The sequence below is a fragment of the Natator depressus genome, chromosome 5 (assembly GCF_965152275.1).
Source record: "Natator depressus isolate rNatDep1 chromosome 5, rNatDep2.hap1, whole genome shotgun sequence".
NCBI classification, from domain to species: domain Eukaryota; kingdom Metazoa; phylum Chordata; order Testudines; family Cheloniidae; genus Natator; species Natator depressus.
In genome coordinates, this window is record NC_134238.1 from 90,576,006 (window position 1) to 90,595,965 (window position 19,960).

The 19,960-nt window shown below is 43.7% G+C and overlaps 1 protein-coding gene across 1 annotated transcript in view; it reads left to right on the forward strand.

The window, feature by feature from the left end:
* The first annotated feature begins 2,407 nt into the window (after positions 1 to 2,407).
* Positions 2,408 to 19,960, forward strand: part of LOC141987959 (uncharacterized) — a 113,841-nt gene continuing 96,288 nt past the window's right edge. The window contains exons 1-3 of the mRNA XM_074953789.1: positions 2,408 to 2,803; positions 13,188 to 15,558; positions 16,220 to 16,334. Coding sequence (XP_074809890.1) covers positions 2,408 to 2,803; positions 13,188 to 15,558; positions 16,220 to 16,334 — 2,882 coding nt within the window. The remainder of the gene's footprint in view (positions 2,804 to 13,187; positions 15,559 to 16,219; positions 16,335 to 19,960) is intronic.

Sequence of the window (19,960 nt, forward strand, 5' to 3'; positions counted from 1 at the left end):
GAGGAGTTCTAGCACCTTCAGACTTTGAACAGGAACTTGGAAATTTGGCAGGGGAACAGTCTGGGGCAAGAGATGTCTTTTGCTGCCCCTTTGAATATCTAAACAGATTTGGACAAATCAGCCACTGAAAATCACCATTTCCATGTATTCACTAGAGGTAGAGGCTTGCTGCTAAAATCTCTAAACATTCCATCTCCATTGAGCATGCTCTCAGGACCCAAGGAGCTTCATAGTAGGTACAGAGCTAAAGACTTGGATGGGACATAGTCAAAGCGGTATAATTAGCAGCAGAATATTGTATGACTTAAAGGAAGGTGTGCAGGACTGGGAACCTGGACATAACCTTCAAATCTGTTGTTTTTTTTCCCTACTGACTTGTGTTAATACTGTCTACTTCAGCCCTCCTACTTGAGGAGACAGGCAAGTATCATTTCCTGCATTTCTGGAGGAGCTGAGAGATTGCACACTGTCATTTCTAATGGAGCTAGGAATAGAACACAAATCTCTAAAATAGCTGACACAAACTCATCCATAGCTATGCTGCGTTTCAGACACAATGTGCCAAATCTGTGTGTTTGGGTGTGCTGTCTGTGTTAAGTATGTTCCACAGGTCTGGTCAAATTTAAACTGGCATGTGAGCTTTTAATCTCCCAGAGGAAAAGGATATCAAGGGGGGAAAATAGGGATAAAAAGGCTCCAGGTAAGTGTCCAGCCTTCTCTGCCCTCCCCCCCATAAATCTTCATTTCAGTCACCATTCTTTTAGCCTGTTCCTTCTGCCCCCTAACTTTCACTCCATTGCATCATTCGGCGTACAGGATAGACCGCAAATGAGGCAGAGTAATACTGAAGAGAAAAGATGTTCTCTTATGTTAAGGCACTGCCTGGGGACCCAAGAAAGCACAGTTCTATTGCTGACTCTGCCACAGGCTTCCTATGTTATGCTGGTTGAAATCTGTCGTAATCATGCATAGATGTGTGGGTGGGCACTAAGGTGGCACAGAGAACCCAGATTCCGGCATTTTCTGAGTGCTTCACTTTGCAACTTTAAGATTCCTTTAACCGAAGGCTTTTTTTGGCAATAAAATAGTAAAAACAACTGATATTTACAAAAATTTGTCACTCACATAACTGAGTATGACTCTTCTCATGTGATCTGAAGGAGTTAATTAGAACAGATTTATATAAGTATTAAGTACCTGAAGATGCAGATAGGTTGCTTAAGTGCCTAACTCTGATTTCAATGGGAGTAGGTGCTTTTGAAAATTGCACTAGGTGCCTATTTTTAAAAATTTGGCCCTTAAGTTCTTATTGATTATTCTCAGTTTGGGTAGCTTGGTAATAGTGGTGCCATTTAGCTTCTACTATGACTCATGGTAATCACTGTCAACACTTGTATTGGAGTGAAATGACAATATGCCCCCTAATTAACAGGAAAATAAATGGTTTCTCAGTTCAATGATTCACGTGCCTCTCTGGGACACATCAAAGGATTCTTTCTGCTAACAGGTTGTCACCATTGACCGTAAGACTTCAAGTAGTTTGGTGTCACAGGACCTCTCTGCTGGCTGTGTGTAGTGTTGTTCACCATTTCCCTGTGTTGCAATTTAAATGGGGGGGGGGGGGAAGAGAGAAAATCACGCAAATATTGTGCTTGTTAGAAACAGATACAGACAAACCCTCATTGGTGAGCATATACAGCTTGCCCCACTGCTGTGAACAGATCGGAGAGCAGAAGAACCAGGGGCTCTGGATTCTCTTAAAACCATCAGTATTTTACCTGCTCACAGAAGCAGGGCTAGGGTAAGTATGATCTGCACTTTCATCTAAGGAGAACAACACAAACATCCTAGTTGTTCCCACTCCCAGGCATCTCAGTGCATCCTATTGGCTCTGGAGCTCTTAGTTAGCTTGTAAGTTCTTGGGGACATTGTTGGATTTCCCCCCGTGAAGGGCCTTCTCATATTCAGCTCCTAACAGAATAGCACAGTGGTTGGTTTTTGTAGGACAGCCCGAAATCATAAGGGTACCTTAAGGCTCCCTGGGGTCAACCTGGAAGAGACATGGCCTGGTTTGATCAACTTCATGCCATAGTCACAGGGTTGGAAGGGACCACAGGAGGTCATCTAGTCCAATCCCCTGCTCAAAGCAGGACCAATTCCCCATTTTTGTCCCAGATCCCTAAATGCCCCCTCCAGGATTGAACCTTTGGTTTAGCAGGCCAATGCTCAAACCACTGAGCTATCCCTCCCCCCCACGGTGGCAGCAACCTGAAGCCCAGCAAAGCCTGGTCATCAGCCCAACCGGGGGGCCGGGCGCAGGAGGGGCGCGCGCGTGTGGCGGCTGAAGCCGTGGCCAGGCCAGGCCCGCTGCTCGCGCTCGCTGCTCTCCGAGCCCGGGGGGCCAAGGATGTACCAAAAGGTGTTGGAGAGCCCGGAGAGCCTGTGCGCACAGAGGCGCCCGGCCGGGGGCGCAGAGCGGGACAGGCAGTGGAGGCGGAGGGGGCAGCGCTGCGCAGGCCGGGGCCTGGCGGGCTTGGGGTCAGCGGAGGCGGGAAGGCCGGGAACAGGCCGGCCCCTGGCTTTGGAGCTTGTACGTTGCTATGGGATGGGGCGGGGGGAGGGAGGAGCCGGGCAGGCCGGGGCGGGGACCGGCCCCTGCCTCAGCTCCGGGGCGCGGGCGGCCGCCTGCTCCTCCCCCTGCCCTGGCGGCGGTTTCCACGGAGACAGTGGGGTGCAAGTGCCTGGAGCCGCGCCGGGCAGCCGCCAGCCCCAGCCTGGCTCGCCTCGGCCCCGCAGGCGGCAGGTATTAGCCGCCGTCCCAGACCCGCTCCCAAGGCCCTTCCCGGGCTCTCGCCCCGCGCTCTGCTGGGCTGTGGGCAGGGGTGACTCGCCCAGCCCGACCGGACCCTCCGGCTCTGGCATAAATAACCCCCGTGTGGCCCGGCGCAGGGGTCGCGCCGCAGGCAGAACCCGAAGCCCCGGGGAGTCAGCGGGTCGGCGCCGTGGGCACTGCAGGCAAGGTGGGTGGGGAGTCCCGGGCTGGGCTGGGCGCAGGGCTGAACGTTTCACCCCCACACACGAGCGCCTGGCCAGCCTCCCGCCATGCAGCCGCCCCTCCCGCCAAACAGTCATGGAACTGCCCCCACTCACCCCAGTCCTGCCGTTTAACTAGGCAGCCAGCCACTTCTCCAGCTCTACAGCTACCCATCCAGCCATTCAACTGCCCACGCAATCGCCCATGCGCCTGTCCCACCGTGGAACTGCTGCAGGTTCAACTATGCAGCCAGGCACGTAGCCACCTGGCCATGCACCTGTACAATCATCCAGCCTTCCAACCAGCCAGCCACGTGCCCAACCATGCAGCTGTCCAGCCTTCCTATCACCTGCCCAGTCAGGCAGTCACTCACCCAGCCTTCCAATTGCCCAGCCACCCATCCACCCACACAGCTACCTGTTCTGCCTTCCAATTACTCAGCCACCCTCCCAGCCATACAGATGCTAGCCACCGAGCCTTCCAACCATCCATCTAGCCGTTCACTCACCCAGCCATATGACTGCCCAACCATCTATGTGCCTACTCATCCATACAGCTATCTATTAATCCACATACCCACCCACTAGGTCAGCCACCCGCCTGCACACTCAGTCATCTACCTCTCCATGCACCTGTTCAAGGAGGCATCCAGCTGCCCATACAACTGCTCACTTCCCCACTTAGAGCCCATGAATGCAGGGGGAGAAACAACCTGATGCTGGGTCCCGGGCTTGTATGGAGTTTCCTTCAAGTCACCTCCTTCCTTCAGGAGGTGCCGGGAACTCGCCAGCTCCTACTCCCGTCCCTGACAATGTCTTTTGTTTGTGAGCTGGGCTCTGCTGGGTCTAGCTATTCCTTGTGAGGGCCAGCAGCACTGCAGTGCCAGTTCTGGGGGGGGGGGGGAGGACATTCTGACTACTCCAGTGAAAAAACAGCATTGTTTGTTGGTGTGATATAACTTATCTCTAAAGTCCTAAAGATATCTGAGTTACTATGGTAGCTCCCTTGGGTCATTTCTTCTGGATAGCGGATTTCTAAAAAGGGTGAAGTGGGCTGGAGATAGGATAAACTATTAAAAATGAAGTGAGAGGTTGACCTGAGCCGGAGACGTTTGTTTGACCTTCATATTAAAGAGAGCACTAAAGCAGCAGTATTTGAGATCTACTCCTGTAGAGACTCACCTGGGTACATGAAGATTGAGGAAGCCTGATTTAAGGGCCAGAGACTAATTACTGGAAGGGCCAGATTATTGAGTATACAGGGATGTACCAAAAGTTGTTGGAGAGCTAAAGTGTTAAAGAATTCTCTTCTGACTTTAGATAGTATTGTGTTCAGTTGAAATGGACTTCTGTGTATCTGATAAATTTTATTTGTCCTTTTATCATTTGGAAATCATTTAGAAATATTATTTGTTTTATGTTGCTTCATTTGTGTTGCTTTCTAGCAAAAGTTGATAAGATCTGGGCTGTATTCCTATCTGTGCGCCTTTGGGCAAGTCAATCACCCTGTTCTTCTTTTTCTTCCTCTGAGGCAACTGGGATAATATTTACCTAGTAATGTTTGTAAAATCTTTTGAGGTTCTTTAAGGGAAAGTACTGTAGCAGTGAAAAGTATTATTTTTAATTATTAATCTGGTCTACATTAAAGAAAGTTGTATAGAAGAGAACTCAGGGGAGAGATCAGAGATATGTGTTGGTAAAATCAACAAAAGAAAACTCAATCTCTAGAAAACTTGGATGTTTAACCCTTCTTCTGCATCCAGAATTGTCATATTGTTGAACCAAAGGAGGGCTGTTATTGTATAATTTTCTTGTGGGGTGAGACAAAATGGGGCTAAAATAGGCTATTTGTGAATGAGAACTCTAGGCCAGGCCAGACAAAGCAGGGTAGGCTTTGCCTACTTTATTAAGTTACATTCAATATGATCGTTACTCATGTTGTAAATTACCAATGAACATTTCTTTTAGTTTTGCCTAACCATGTTCAAATATCACCCGTCTCTGTTGGGAAAGAAGAAAAACCCTTTCTCTGCATTCTCTCTCCTCTCCTCCTTCTGTTGCCAGTCTTACCATCCATCAGCCTCCTCCTAATTTTCAGTCTCCCCTCCCCACCATGTTGTTTACCAAGTTATTTCCCTGCTGAATTGCCCCACTTGACATAGCTTGTATTTGCAGCATTGTCACTGAAATGAACTAATATTCTGTCTCTCACACTGTACTATTAAAACACAAGTATAATTTATTTATACCTCTAGGTGGCAATTGCAGACTGTAATTTGTTTTAGAGAATCATATGATAACACATTGTTTTCTCAAGGGTTTAATCTGGTGGTATCCAGTTTGCTACGGAACAATCATAGAATCATAGAATCATAGAATATCAGGGCTGGAAGGGACCTCAGGAGGCCATCCAGTCCAACCCCCCGCTCAAAGCAGGACCAATCCCCAATTAAATCATCCCAGCCAGGGCTTTGTCAAGCCTGACCTTAAAAACTTCTAAGGAAGGAGATTCTACCACCTTCCTAGGTAACGCATTCCAGTGTTTCACCACCCTCCTAGTGAAAAAGTTTTTCCTAATATCCAACCTAAACCTCCCCCACTGCAACTTGAGACCATTACTCCTTGTCCTGTCATCTTCTACCACTGAGAATAGTCTGGAACCATCCTCTTTGGAACCACCTCTCAGGTAGTTGAAAGCAGCTATCAAATCCCCCCTCATTCTCCTCTTCTGCAGACTAAACAATCCCAGTTCCCTCAGCCTCTCCTCATAAGTCATGTGTTCCAGACCCCTAATCATTTTTGTTGCCCTTCGCTGGACTCTCTCCAATTTTTCCACATCCTTCTTGTAGTGTGGGGCCCAAAACTGGACACAGTACTCCAGATGAGGCCTCACCAATGTCGAATAGAGGGGAACGATCACGTCCCTCGATCTGCTCGCTATGCCCCTACTTATACATCCCAAAATGCCATTGGCCTTCTTGGCAACAAGGGCACACTGCTGACTCATATCCAGCTTCTCGTCCACTGTCACCCCTAGGTCCTTTTCCGCAGAACTGCTGCCTAGCCATTCGGTCCCTAGTCTGTAGCTGTGCATTGGGTTCTTCCGTCCTAAGTGCAGGACCCTGCACTTATCCTTATTGAACCTCATCAGGTTTCTTTTGGCCCAATCCTCCAATTTGTCTAGGTCCCTCTGTATCCTATCTCTGCCCTCCAACGTATCTACCACTCCTCCCAGTTTAGTATCATCCGCAAATTTGCTGAGAGTGCAATCCACACCATCCTCCAGATCATTTATGAAGATATTGAACAAAACCGGCCCCAGGACTGACCCCTGGGCACTCCACTTGACACCGGCTGCCAACTAGACATGGAGCCATTGATCACTACCCGTTGAGCCCGACAATCTAGCCAACTTTCTACCCACCTTATAGTCCATTCATCCAGCCCATACTTCTTTAACTTGCTGACAAGAATACTGTGGGAGACCGTGTCAAAAGCTTTGCTAAAGTCAAGAAACAATACATCCACTGCTTTCCCTTCATCCACAGAATCAGTAATCTCATCATAGAAGGCGATTAGATTAGTCAGGCATGACCTTCCCTTGGTGAATCCATGCTGACTATTCCTGATCACTTTACTCTCGTGTAAGTGCTTCAGGATTGATTCCTTGAGGACCTGCTCCATGATTTTTCCAGGGACTGAGGTGAGGCTGACTGACCTGTAGTTCCCAGGATCCTCCTTCTTCCCTTTTTTAAAGATTGGCACTACATTAGCCTTTTTCCAGTCATCTGGGACTTCCCCCGTTCGCCACGAGTTTTCAAAGATAATGGCCAATGGCTCTGCAATCACAGCCGCCAATTCCTTTAGCACTCTCGGATGCAACTCGTCCGGCCCCATGGACTTGTGCACGTCCAGCTTTTCTAAATAGTCCCTAACCACCTCTTTCTCCACAGAGGGCTGGCCATCTACTCCCCATGTTGCGATGCCCAGCGCAGCAGTCTGGGAGCTGTCCTTGTTAGTGAAGACAGAGGCAAAAAAAGCACTGAGCACATTAGCTTTTTCCACATCCTCTGTCACTAGGTTGCCTCCCTCATTCAGTAAGGGGCCCACACTTTCCTTGGCTTTCTTCTTGTTGCCAACATACCTGAAGAAACCCTTCTTGTTACTCTTGACATCTCTTGCTAGCTGCAGCTCCAGGTGCGATTTGGCCCTCCTGATTTCATTCCTACATGCCCGAGCAATATTTTTATACTCTTCCCTGGTCATATGTCCAACCTTCCACTTCTTGTAAGCTTCTTTTTTATGTTTAAGATCCGCTAGGATTTCACCATTAAGCCAAGCTGGTCGCCTGCCATATTTACTATTCTTTCGAATGATTACTCCTGTTGGAATTCTGTGCCAAAAAATTAAAAATTCTGCAACAAAAAACTCTGCACACAATATTTTAAAATTCTGCATATTTTATTTGTCAAAATAACAATATAATCACACCAGTTTCAATTATTTTTGGTCATTTATTTCAAAATACCTGTCAGCAAGTATGTCTGTAACAATACAGACAACAAAAAAGATTCAGGAAAGGTTTTTTGACAACTAGCTTCCTTACTAGGCATATTAATACAGAACTCTGAGTAATAATTCATTTAAACTACAATACAGAACCGTGTTTCCCGCACCCCTCAGAAGCAGAGCAAAGGCTTGGGGGAGTCAGGGGTAAGGGAGGAGTTGGGGAAGAGGGAAGTAAATTGCTGGGAAGGAGCCTGGGTATGAATTTGGAGGGCTGTTGGGTATGGGTGGGAAAAGTATGGTATGACATTGCATTCCATGTGCTTTATGAAAATATGCTTATGAATGTGAATATCATATAACTGGAATATGATTTATGCAAAAGGTCTCTTGTAAGGTATCATTACAAAGTTTATAATCTACTGCGTGTGTTCATCCTATTTGTATGTATGTATCATGCTTGTATCTCAAGCTAGAAATATGAAGTATAACTCTGAGGTCCTAATGTAATTATGCAAACTGTGGGCCATTAATAATGGCTTGGAATCTTGATGGCTTCCATTGAATTGGTTGTGAATGGGTTTATTTACCTGTAAGCCTTTCTGTGTACGTGTGGGCCAGCCCATGGGTAATGAAGAATGAGGTCTTACAGTGACATGTCACCTGAGACTGGAATCCATCTTAAATCTGGTACTTTTACATTTAGAAGGAGGGGTTGGGACCCAGAGAGACAAAAGATTCCTGCCTTGTGCCAAAGCTATAAAAGGGGGTGAAACAGTACAAAGGAGGCTGCCAGTCATGAGAAAACTCCTAGTTTCCACCTAAGATGTCTGCTGGAACTAACAAGGACCGTACCGGGGAAAGGATTGGGCCCAGACTAGGAAGGAGTCTAGTCTGTGAAAGAAGCTTATTGGAACATCTCTGAGGGTGAGATTTTACCTGTAATCAGTTTCTTAATGTATTAGTCTTAGACTTGAGTGTTTTTGCTTTATTTTGCTTGGTGACTTACTTTGTTATGTCTGTTATTACTTAAAACCACTTAAATTCTATTTTTATACTTAATAAAATCACTTTTGTTTATTAATTAACCCAGAGTAAGTGATTAATATATAGGGGAGCAAACAGCTGTGCATATCTCTTTATCAATGTTATAGAGGGCAGAAAATTTATGAGTTTATCCTGTATAAGCTTTATACTGAGTAAAACGGATTTATTTGGGGTTTGGATCCCATTGGGAGCTGGGTGTCTGGGTGCTGAAGGTAAGTAACCTGCTGAGCTGTTTTCACTTAAAGCCTGCAGCTTTGGGGGTGTGGACCAGACCTGGGTCTGTGTTGCAGCAGGCTAGCTTGCCTGGCTCAACAAGGCAGGGTTCTGGAAGTCCCAAGCTGGCAGGGAAAACGGGCTCAAAGATAATTCCAGTACATAAGGTGACAGTGTCAAGGGTGTCTCTGTGACCGAACCCGTCACATAAGGAACAGTTTTTTTTGGGGGGGGGCGGGCAGGGAGGGATTGTTAGGGAGCTTCCCCCATGCAGACCCTGGATGACCCCTAGCCTCTCCCATTCAGGTAGGCACATCTGCCCATCCCCATGTGTCTCTGTGCCCTCACCAGCCAATCCCCTGTCCCTATGTCGCCCTGTACCCCGTCCCCATGTGTCTCTGTGCCCTCACTCAGCCACTCCCTGTCCCTATGTAGCTCTGTCCCCCTCCCCCTGTCCCCATGTGTCTCTGCACCTCCCTCCACCCGGGTCCCTGTGCCTCCACTCCCATTCAGCCCCTGCCCCAGTCTGTCCTGCCCCACTAGCCCTTATGAGCCCTGAGATAATGCTTCTGGTAAATTGAGATAGTGTGCATTTCTTGCAGTTCTTGAGCAGTTTCCAGAGCTGGCCTTAAGAACAAACAAAACAACTGACTGCTTTTGGGTGAAATACTGTCCCCATGAAAGTCAATGGGAGTGTTATTATTCACTTGAGTTGTGCCAAGATTTCACTCCCAGTACTTGGGGACTCCACATAGCTTCAGTAACACTCAACCTGATCACTCTGTAGTAGAAGGATCACTTGTTTTGTTTTGATCTTGGTTAAACCTTTGCTACTGTTTATGTTTTGTGTCATCCAGAAAGTAACTCTACAGAAAGAACATTGTGGGATCCATGTTTGTCTTTCAGTTATTTCATATGAAATTTGATCAATTTTTTTTATCTGTCAAATGCAGAAACCTGGATCTGGATTCTTTCCTTCTTGAGTATAATTACTGTTATCTCAAATGAAACTGGGGTATATTATAGGTATAATTAAAGTGGAATGATTGTCCATTTCATCAAACCTGTACTAGAGATGTCTTACCGGTTAACTGCTTTAACCGTTAACGCCTGGGCTGGCTAGTCAACCGGCTTCTGTGGCCCCATGCCAGCTGGAGTGGGCCCAGCAGTGCTGGCCAGCCGGAGCAGGCCTAGCCACAGCGCCCAGATGGAGCAGCACTGCCCGGATGGAGTGGGCCCAGCCGCAGAGCCCGGCTGGAGCAGTGCCGGCCAGCTGGAGCAGGACCAGCTGCCACCCAGCCACCCCGGCAGGATGGGCCCCAGCCACTTAAACAGTTAACCATTTAAACAATTACAAATATTTAGTTTAAACAGTTAACTTTCTAAACAGTATTTACATCCTTAACCTGTACACTCCTTTTGGTATCAAAATACGATATATTGTAAGTACATTGGAAGCAGGAAGCCTGCTAAACAACCAGTAGGGTCACTGGCCCAACGAGATGCAAAAGAGCACTCAAGGAAGATAAGGCCATTGTAGAGAAACTAAATGAATTTTTTGCATTGATCTCCATGGCTGAGGATGTGAGGGAGATTCCCAATCCTCTCCAATCCCAAAGCCATTCTCTTTAGATGACAAATCTGAGGAACTGTCCCAGATTGAGGTGTCATAAGAGGAGGTTTTGGAACAAATTGATAAATTTAACAGCAATAAGTCACCAGGACCAGATGGTATTCACCGAAAAGTTCCTCAAATGTGAAATTGCAGAACTACTTACTAATTGTGATATGTAACCTATCATGGAAATCAGCTTCTGTACCAGGTGACTGGAGGATAGCTAATGTGACGCTAATTTTTAAAAAGGATCCCAGAGGCGATCCCGGCAATTACAGCTCGGTAAGCCTAACTTCAGTACCAGGCAAATTGGTTGAAATTATAGGAAAGAAAAGAATTTTCAGACACGTAGATGAACACGATTTGTTGGGGAAGAGTCAAAATGATTTTTGTAAAGGGAAATCATACCTCACCAATCTACTTTGAGTATTCTCAAAGTATCCAACAAAGTATCCAAGAAGCATGTGGACAAGGATGATCCAATGGATATAGTGTATTTAGATGTTCAGAAAGCCTTTGACAGGTCCCTCAACAAAGGCTCTTAAACAAAGTAAGCTTTCCTGGGATAGGAGGGAAGGTCCTCCCATGGATCAGTAGCTGATTAAAATATAGGAAACAAAGGATAGGTATAAATGGTCAGTTTTTAGAATGTAGGGGGTAAATAATGGTGTCCCCCAGGGCTCTGTACTGGAACCAGTGCTGTTCAACATATTCATAAATAATCTGGAAAAAGAGATAAACAAAGGTGGCAAAATTTGCAGGTGATACAAAATTACTCAAGATAGTTAAGTCCAAAGCAGATTGTGAAGAGTTACAAAGGGAAGTCACAAAACTGGCTAACTGGGCAACAAAATGGCAGATGAAATTCAATGTTGATAAATGTAAAGTAATGCACATTGGAAAACATAATGTCAACTATACATACAAAATGATGGAGTCTAAATTAGCTGTTACCTCTCAAGAAAGAGACCTTGAGGCATTGTGGATGGTTTTCTGAAATCATCCACTCAATGTGTAGGGGCTTTCAAAAAAGCGAGCAGAATGTTGGGCATCATGAGGAAAGGGATAAATAATAAGACAGAAAATACCATATTGCCTCTATATAAATCCATGGTACACTCACATCTTGAATACTGCGTGCAGATCTGGTTGCCTCACCTGAAAAAAGCTATATTAGAATTGGAAAAGGTTCAGAAAAGGGCAACAAAAATGATTAGGGGTATAGAACGGCTTCCATATGAGGAGAGGTTAATAAGACTGGGACTTTTCAGCTTGGAAAAGAGATGACTAAAGGGGGATATGATTGAGGCCTGTAAATCATGGCTGGTGTGGAGAAAATAAATAAGGAAGTGTTATTTACTCTTTCTCATAACACAAGAAATAGGGGTCAGCAAATGAAATTAATAGGCAGCAGGTTTAAAACAAACAAAACCAAGTATTTCACACAATGCACAGTCAATCAGTGGAACTCTGTCAGAGGATGTGGTGAAGGCCAAGATATAACTGGGTTCAAAAAAGAACTAGACAAGTTCATGGAGGGTAGATCCATCAGTAGCTCCTAGCCACGATGGTTAGGGATGCGAAACCATGCTCTGAAGTGTCCCTAGCTTCTGTTTGCCAGAAGCTGGGAATGGGTGACGGGATGGATCACTTGATGATTTCCTGTTCTGTTCATTCCCTCTAGGGCACCTGGCATTGCCCACTTGTGGAAGACAGGATACTGGGCTAGATGGACCATTGGTCTGACCCAGTATGGCCATTCTTATGTACCATTTACTGTCACATATTCCTTCCCCTAAACCAGGGATGGCCAACCTGAACCTGAGAAGGAGTCAGAATTTACCAATGTACATTGCCAAAGAGCCACAGTAATACGTCAGCAGCTCCCCACCATCAGCTCCCCCACCCCGCTCCCAGCACCTCCCACCCACTGGCAGCCCCGCCAGTCAGTGCCTCCCCCTCCCTCCCTGCGCCTCCCAATCAGCAGTTTCGTGGCATACAGGAGGTTTGAGGGGAGGAGGAGCGAGAGCACGGTAGGCTCAGGGGAGGGGGCGGGAAGGGATGGAGTGGGGCCAGGGCTTGTGGCAGAGCCAGGGGTTGAGCAGTGACCACCCCCCGGCACATTGGAAAGTTGGTGCCTGTAGCTCCAGCCCCAGAGTTGGTCCTATACAAGGAGCTGCATTTTAGTTTCTGAAGAGCCGCATGTGGCTCCAGAGCCACAGGTTGGCCACCCCTGCCCTAAACTCTAGCAAGAAGCTTTGTAATGTGATGAGTATTTTGATGTTGTTGCTTTAGAAGATAATTGTGTGCTTAAAGCAGCTGTTTGGCCTTAAAGCCAATAAGCTCATGCAGCTTTAAAAAGTCTGAACTGAGGCCCTGATTCAGCAAGATACTTACGATTGTGCCTAATTTTTAAACTCATGAGCCATTCTATTGAAGTTAATGGATCTACTCACATGTTTAAAGTTAGACATGCCTAAGTACTTCGCTGAGCTGGAGCTAGTGGTCCCACAGCTGGAGCTAGTGCTCCTACAGCTGATTCTGGACCCATGTAAATTAATGGGAATTTTTCCATTGACGTCATTCGATGCAGGATCAAGTTTTTAGCCTCAGAATGGATTTTTTTACCTTTTTGCCTATAATTAGTTGCTTCAGTCCTGTAATGCTGCATTGAATATATTCATGGAATGCCTCAGTTTATCTGTAAGAGTTATATTTGTAGTTCTACTCTTGCTGAAAAATGTCATTTTTGTGTACATATATTTTTTTGCAGATGGAGCATTTATCTGAAAAAGCAGCTGAACAGCTCCATGCTGAAATCATTAATGAAACAGATACACCTCGCACCCGCGACCTCAAGCTCTTACGGGCCAAGCGCTTAGCTTACAATGGAAGGAGTGGAAGGACAAAGATTTGCTATTGTGGTACGGATAATAAACTAAGTTCATCAGCTTCCAGAGGAGCAGTTTTACATTCTGCAGTGAGCACTAAAGAAGAAGAAAATCAGACTTCCACATTAAGTAGCTCTCAGCAACCTAATGATGCAACAAATAGAAGAAAACTTTTAATTCAGAGATCATCTGGAGTAAGCCATCAAGGAAAAGAACAAGAAACAATTATCAGAAATCCAGAAACACAGAGCAAGTGTATGAGCCAGACCTGTATTTCAGAATTAGATCATAGACTACTTGAGGATCTGACTGTTCCCGAGACACAAAAACTCCAGCATGTTATGAGTTGGGCACAATTGTTCCTTAGTAAATCTCAGCAAGCAGCTCATATGCCGAAATTTTCACAGTTATCTCAAGGACTTACTTTGTCTCAAGACAATGAAAGTGAAATAGCACTAAGTAGGGAAACCAGAATCTCATATCGTTCTTTGTCACAATCGACAGATGGTTTTAACCTCAATGCACATGCTAATATTTGCAAGAGTTCCAGCTTTTCTTCAATCTCTGAAGTTAACTCAGAGCATACAGAAAGGTGCATTTCTCTTGACCCTTTAAGAGATAAAACATTATCCCCTGAAAACAAATGTTTTTATAACATTCAGGCTAATAATAATAATAAGAGAAAGACAATAATTAGGATCAAGAGAGAAAGAAGGGACCCTGAGATCTCCCCGGGTATTTTGGGCCAACTTGCACTTGCTGATGAAACCTGGAACAGCAAAGAAAAATCAAATTTTCAAAATATAGGTGAGAAAGATATGTGGTCAGAGATACATAGTGTCCAGCCAGAACCTCAAGTTGTGTGTAAAACTGACAATTATTCAAGTAAAATGGCAGAGGCTCCATGTGAGGATCCTAGTACTTATTTTTGGGCTCCCCTAGTTGATAGTTCAGATGAGGAATTCACAGACAGAATTGTGAAGACAAAAAGATCAGATAGGTCTGGTGCTGAGATTAAGGAGAACAAAAAATCTTCACACAGCATATTTTCATTTAAAGAAAAAAATATAAAATATTTGAGATCTGGTGTGCTGGGAGGTAGTATTGCCTCCATGAAGAAGACGTACAAAAATGGAAAACGGTCCATGGGAGAAAAGCACATATTAGAGAACAAAGAAAATTATAAACACAAAGATTTCAATTTGGCCTTAAAGGCTCATGGCTGCAGTGAAGGCAAGGTTATTGCAGGTAGAATCAAGGGAGAGGCTGAAAACAGATGTATCCCCTTCGCTAGTGAATCTGAGGTAGAAAATGATGAATTGGAAGATCTGGTGGTAGATTTTACACCTCTGAAGAGAGATACAGATCAGAGAAATGAATCAAGATTCAAGGATATGGAAGACTCAGATTACACTGTTGAAGTGAGAAAATGGATTGGAGAAAAGCAAACAGACAGTATCTTCAGTAGCACAAGTTTTGACAAGACTATGGGTAAAGGAAATAACTACAAGAGAGCTCAAAAAGAAATAGAGCTAAAATGCTCTAAGAAAGATCCAGCCATGCAAAGTAGCAATCCTTTGCTGAATTCATTAGTGAACCCTCCGGAACACACTTTTAAAGTTTGCCCTGACTCTGCATGCCTCAGTTATCCAGATATGACTTGGTGCAGTGGATGTGGTTGTGTTTTATTAGGTATATTAACACAGTCTAGTAAAGACAATATGGAACATAAATCCAAAGTATTCCTAGGAGATGTGACTGAGAAGCAGAAGAATGTTTTCAGTCAAGTCATCAAATCTTCACATGTTTCAGAAAGCAGCTCAGAGGAATTCCCCAAACTCAGAGAAAGAAGTGATGATTGCCAAAAGATATGCTGGGATGATAAGCCACTGTTATATTCAGACTGTGATATTAGTGTTTTGGATCAGTTAAATAAGGCCAGATGTCTTCATCCCAAAGAGAGAAACCAGCCATATTCTTTCCAAGAATACCTTGGATACTCTAAAGAGGAAAAGATCGCCAAACATCTTGAGGGTAAGGTGACTGAGCAAGAGGAGACTGAAGAAACTCACAGTGGTTGTGGAGCTACTGAACTAAGCTCTGTTAGTGACATAAATCCTGATGCCATAGAACAAGAGAACAGCTATCTTGAAGAACAGGACACATCTGAAGGAGAATCTACTTTTATGAAACTTTTGGATAATCTTGAGTTGAACAGTAAAACAGAGCAGAAAAAAAGCCACGTTTCAATAGGTAAATTTTTTTTTCACATTTGCTAAGTTGTTCATTTTTAATTATGGAAAATATATAACCATTTCTAACGATTACTTTAAGGAGAAATGTGGTAATCCTCTGTTGTTGAATATATGCATGATCCTGTTGTTTATTCTTCTCTGACTGTCATAATTATTCTTCTCTGATTATCATAATTTATTTTGGGTGTTTATAAGTAAATCTAAAATTTTATGACCTTTGATATAAAAATAATAATAATAATAATAATGGCTCAGCACTGATAAAGTAGCATCCATCTCTCCAGTTCCTAATTCATTGTTAACTGAAATTGATTCATGTGCTCTGAGATGCTTAGTTTTTGCATTAAAAAAGAGCTGTCAAGTAATGACACATAACAACTGTTTGTGAAATTCATTGCTTTTATTAGCCCCTTTTTATCACTTGCGTGTAAATAAACAGCTCTGATTAGGCTGTTCTTGGGACTCAATGAGTAAAGATGTTAGATGTTTTCTAGGAAATGTTTCTTGAGGAATACAGGAGAATGTGGAACTACAGTACTATACTTTATTGTCAGAATTTACTCATAGTGAAGTAAGATCACTCCGTATGATTTTAAAAAAATCATAAATTCATTACATGTAAATGTTTGGTAACATTTAGTGTTGTTACATATTTTTAGATAGGAAACTCTCAAAAACCAAAAGCATTCGGACAAAACTGACTGGTTCTAAGAGGTATTGGGAGAAATCCAGCATTGCATGGTCATCTTACACACATGGAGAACTGAAGCCAAGGTTTGCTTATCTTTTTTTTGAATTTTTTGAATTTACAGTCCACTAAAAATTATCTGTAATAAATGCTTCAGTTAGGGCTTTAATACCGACATCAACATCCTTAATCTTATCAACCTTGCCAATTTTTTTCTAGCTCTGCGGTATGTTGTTCTAAAGTTACAATTTAATTTGAAACATTCTAATTTTAACTCAAATTAGCCAAACTACGTTAGTCAGAATTGAGACACTAGACTGGCAAAGAATTAAAGTCAAGATTTTTATTATACAACTCTAATTGCTTCTGAAACAAATCAAGCAGTGGGGATTCTCAAGGCAGCTGAGTGGAAAAGAACAAGTCTACTCCCCACATGGTTAGTATCCCCTGGAGTCACAATAAGGTCTGTGGCAAGACATTTGTTTATAGCGCTCCCCTCTTCCTTCAGGTCAGCTATTAGATGGCAAATGGTTAAAGAAAGGGGTTGGAAAATACAAAACTGTTATGGGAAATAATATTTTTATTGTCTCTTAAGCAGAACATTATTTATTATGGTCTGATTATCCCTTATACTTAGGCCCCTTTAAACCAGTTTAGCAGTGTAAAGGGGCTTAAAATCAGTGTAAATGACATTTACACCTGCTTTAAGGTAAGGAGCCTTAGCATAAGTGAGAATCAGCCTCTGTGCTGGGGACACACTACAGAATACTTTTGAATAGAAAAGAATAAGTAGAGGCAGTGGGGAAAAGGGGCACATAAAAGATATCTACATAGCAGGTAGAGGGAGTCTGGTGGCAGCAGCCTTCAGATGGCATCTGACAGGAACAGAGAATTGAGTGGGGGGAGAGGGCGGGGTTGGCTCTTATTGTGGCACCATCCATATCAAGTGGAATGAGCTTGAGGATCCTCTCTCTGACTGCCCAGCAATTTTAATTTCTAGAAGCCAGGTAGAGAGTGGCAGGAGCAAGGGTCAAGCGCAGGAGGCGATGCTGGTTTGCTGTGGGAGCTGCTTTGATGCAGCTCACTCCAATGACATTGCTTCCTGGATTTGGAGCCCAGTGGAAAAGGGCCAAGTTCATGAGGCTCAATATTTTCCCCATAATTAAGTTGGAGATAATAATATTTCCCTACATCACAGGAGAAAGGAGGATTAATTCATTAGAATTAGCAAAGCGCTTTTAAATTGCTGGTTGAAAGGCACTATAGAAATGCAAAACTGTTTCATTATTGTTATTACGCTAAATTCACCCTGGTGTAAATGCATTGACTTCAATAGAATAACACAGGACTGGATTTGCACCATTGTCTGTTATAGAGCTAATAACAAAGAAATCAGAGCGGCAACAAAAAGATGATAAATTTACATATTTCCAATCTAGTCAGTCAAATTATTAGTTGTATTGTGTATGTCTAAAAGATGATAATTGTACCAATTTAGGGACCCAAATTTAGGCACCTATGTTTGAAAAAGTTGTCCTACCATTTCTGTGAAATTTCCAGTTTTAACAAATTCTGTTTCTTACCCATTACACCATTAACCTGATTTATTGCTTCCTGCAATGGATAGTACCAGTAGTAACTAGATAAACCGTAGCTTGGGAAAGTCTCATTAACATCTCATATTCCCTGACCCTGGACATGGTTTCACATGGGTGAACCTCTGTGTTCATGTGGGGTACCTGAAAGGATTGGGCCCATTTTTGGAGTCCAGCTTATAGTAAGCATCATTTATTTTGAAAGTTTATTTTCTTTAAGTTATTTTTGTATTTATTTTCTTTTTAGAGAAATAAAATAAGATTTATAAAACATCTAGTTTAATTATCTGAAGAAAGCGTTCACCAAGTACTCACAGCTTATCAGAATTGGTGTGAGCATATTATAAAAAGCATACATCTAAACGGTGGAAAAAAGTCAAAGTATACTTAGAATTGGGGAGAATTCAGGCCAAACACTCAAGAGGGCTAAATTCTTATAATTTCATGGCAGAGAGCTGAAAAAGTTTTTGTGTAAATATTCAGATGCTCTGGGTTGGTTTGTGTAGGACGGCATTTTTTATTTGTAAAAAATTTATTTGTGCTTTTTCCATAATTAATAAACTTCTTAGCACTAGGGACGAATAAAGAAGAGAATTGTTTTAATCTAGATTCAGTTACTATTGGCCTCTTTTCTTGTTTTCAATTGATTTGTTCTTTGGCGGTAAGAATCTGTGCATGTGCTCTTGCCCATGTCCTCTGTCATGTTTTGCCTCATTTCTGTCCTTGTTAAGGCCCTGACCCTGCTTCCTGTGAAGCCATTGGGATGGATTCTGTGGTCTACTAAAGCCACTTTGCACAAAGGAATCTTAAAGTTGCTGGAAATGGACAGTAGAGAACTCCCCTTACACACAGGAACTCTCCACCACCTCCTGTGCCTGCCGCCCCTGTGCCACACAGCTCTAAGGGGAAACAGAGGGTGTACTGGAGAGATTCAGGGAGATTGGTGGGATGGAGATGGGGTATGGTAGAGTGGAGTTCTGTTGTGCCCTATTCGCCATTGGCTTGTGATCCCTGGTAGACCTTACACCCGTAGTGAAAGGTAGAGGCGCTTACTGTGAAGCTCTAACTTGCGGTGGTGGTGGATGGCTAAGTATCAGGGAGCTGCAACTAATATTCTGCAGTGGCCTCACTCCACTGCATTTGAACAGAGGTGAAGTATGTGCCCCATTGTTTCTTTAGCCATTGATTTCAATGGGAGAAGGACTGGACCCTAATTGACTGTTTAAAACAGGGCCAGTATGATGCGTTCTTCTTCAACCCCCACCCCCCACTTTTGTCAGTGAATCTTTGTTGGCCAATGGAGTTCTAAAACATTTCTTCAAAGTAGCTCATTCATGAGCGTAACGGAGCAGGTGGCAGCTGCTATTGCTGGTGCTGTCCCCGGGTGGTTCATGAACAAGCCATTGTGTATGAGAGAGTATTTAAAGAGAGTTCACCCCAAGCTGTGAATCATAGAAAAGTAGGACTGGAAGGGACCTTGATAGGTCATCTAGTTTAGTCCCCTGCACTGAGGCAGCACTAAGTGTTATCTAGACCATCCCTGAAAGGTGTTTGTCTAACATGTTCTTAAAAACCTCCAGCGATGGAGGTAATTTGTTCCAGTGCTTGGAACAGCACTTACTGTTAGAAAGTTTGTCCTAATGTCTATCTTAAATCTCCCTTGCTACAATTTAAGCCCATTACTTCTTGTCCTGTCCTCAATGATTAAGGAAAAAAACTGATCACTCTCCTTGTTGTAACATCCTTTTATGTATTCAGTGATTGTTATCAATCATGTTTCCTCCCCTCCCCCGAAGTCTTCTCTTTCCCAGACTAACCAAAGCTATTTTTTTCAGTCTTTCCTGGTATGTCCTGTTTTCTAGACCTTTAATCATTTTTGTTTCTCTCATCTGGATGTTCTCCAATTTGTCCACATCTTTCCCAAAGTATGGTGCCCAGAAGTGGACACAGTACTCCAGTTGAAGTCTTATCAGTGCTGAGTAGAGTGAAAGAATTACTTCTTGTGTCTTGCTTACAACACTCCTTTTAATACAACCCAGAATGATGTTCGCTTTTTTAGCAACACTTTTACATTGTTGACTCATATTTAATCTGTGATCCACAGTAGCCTCCAGATC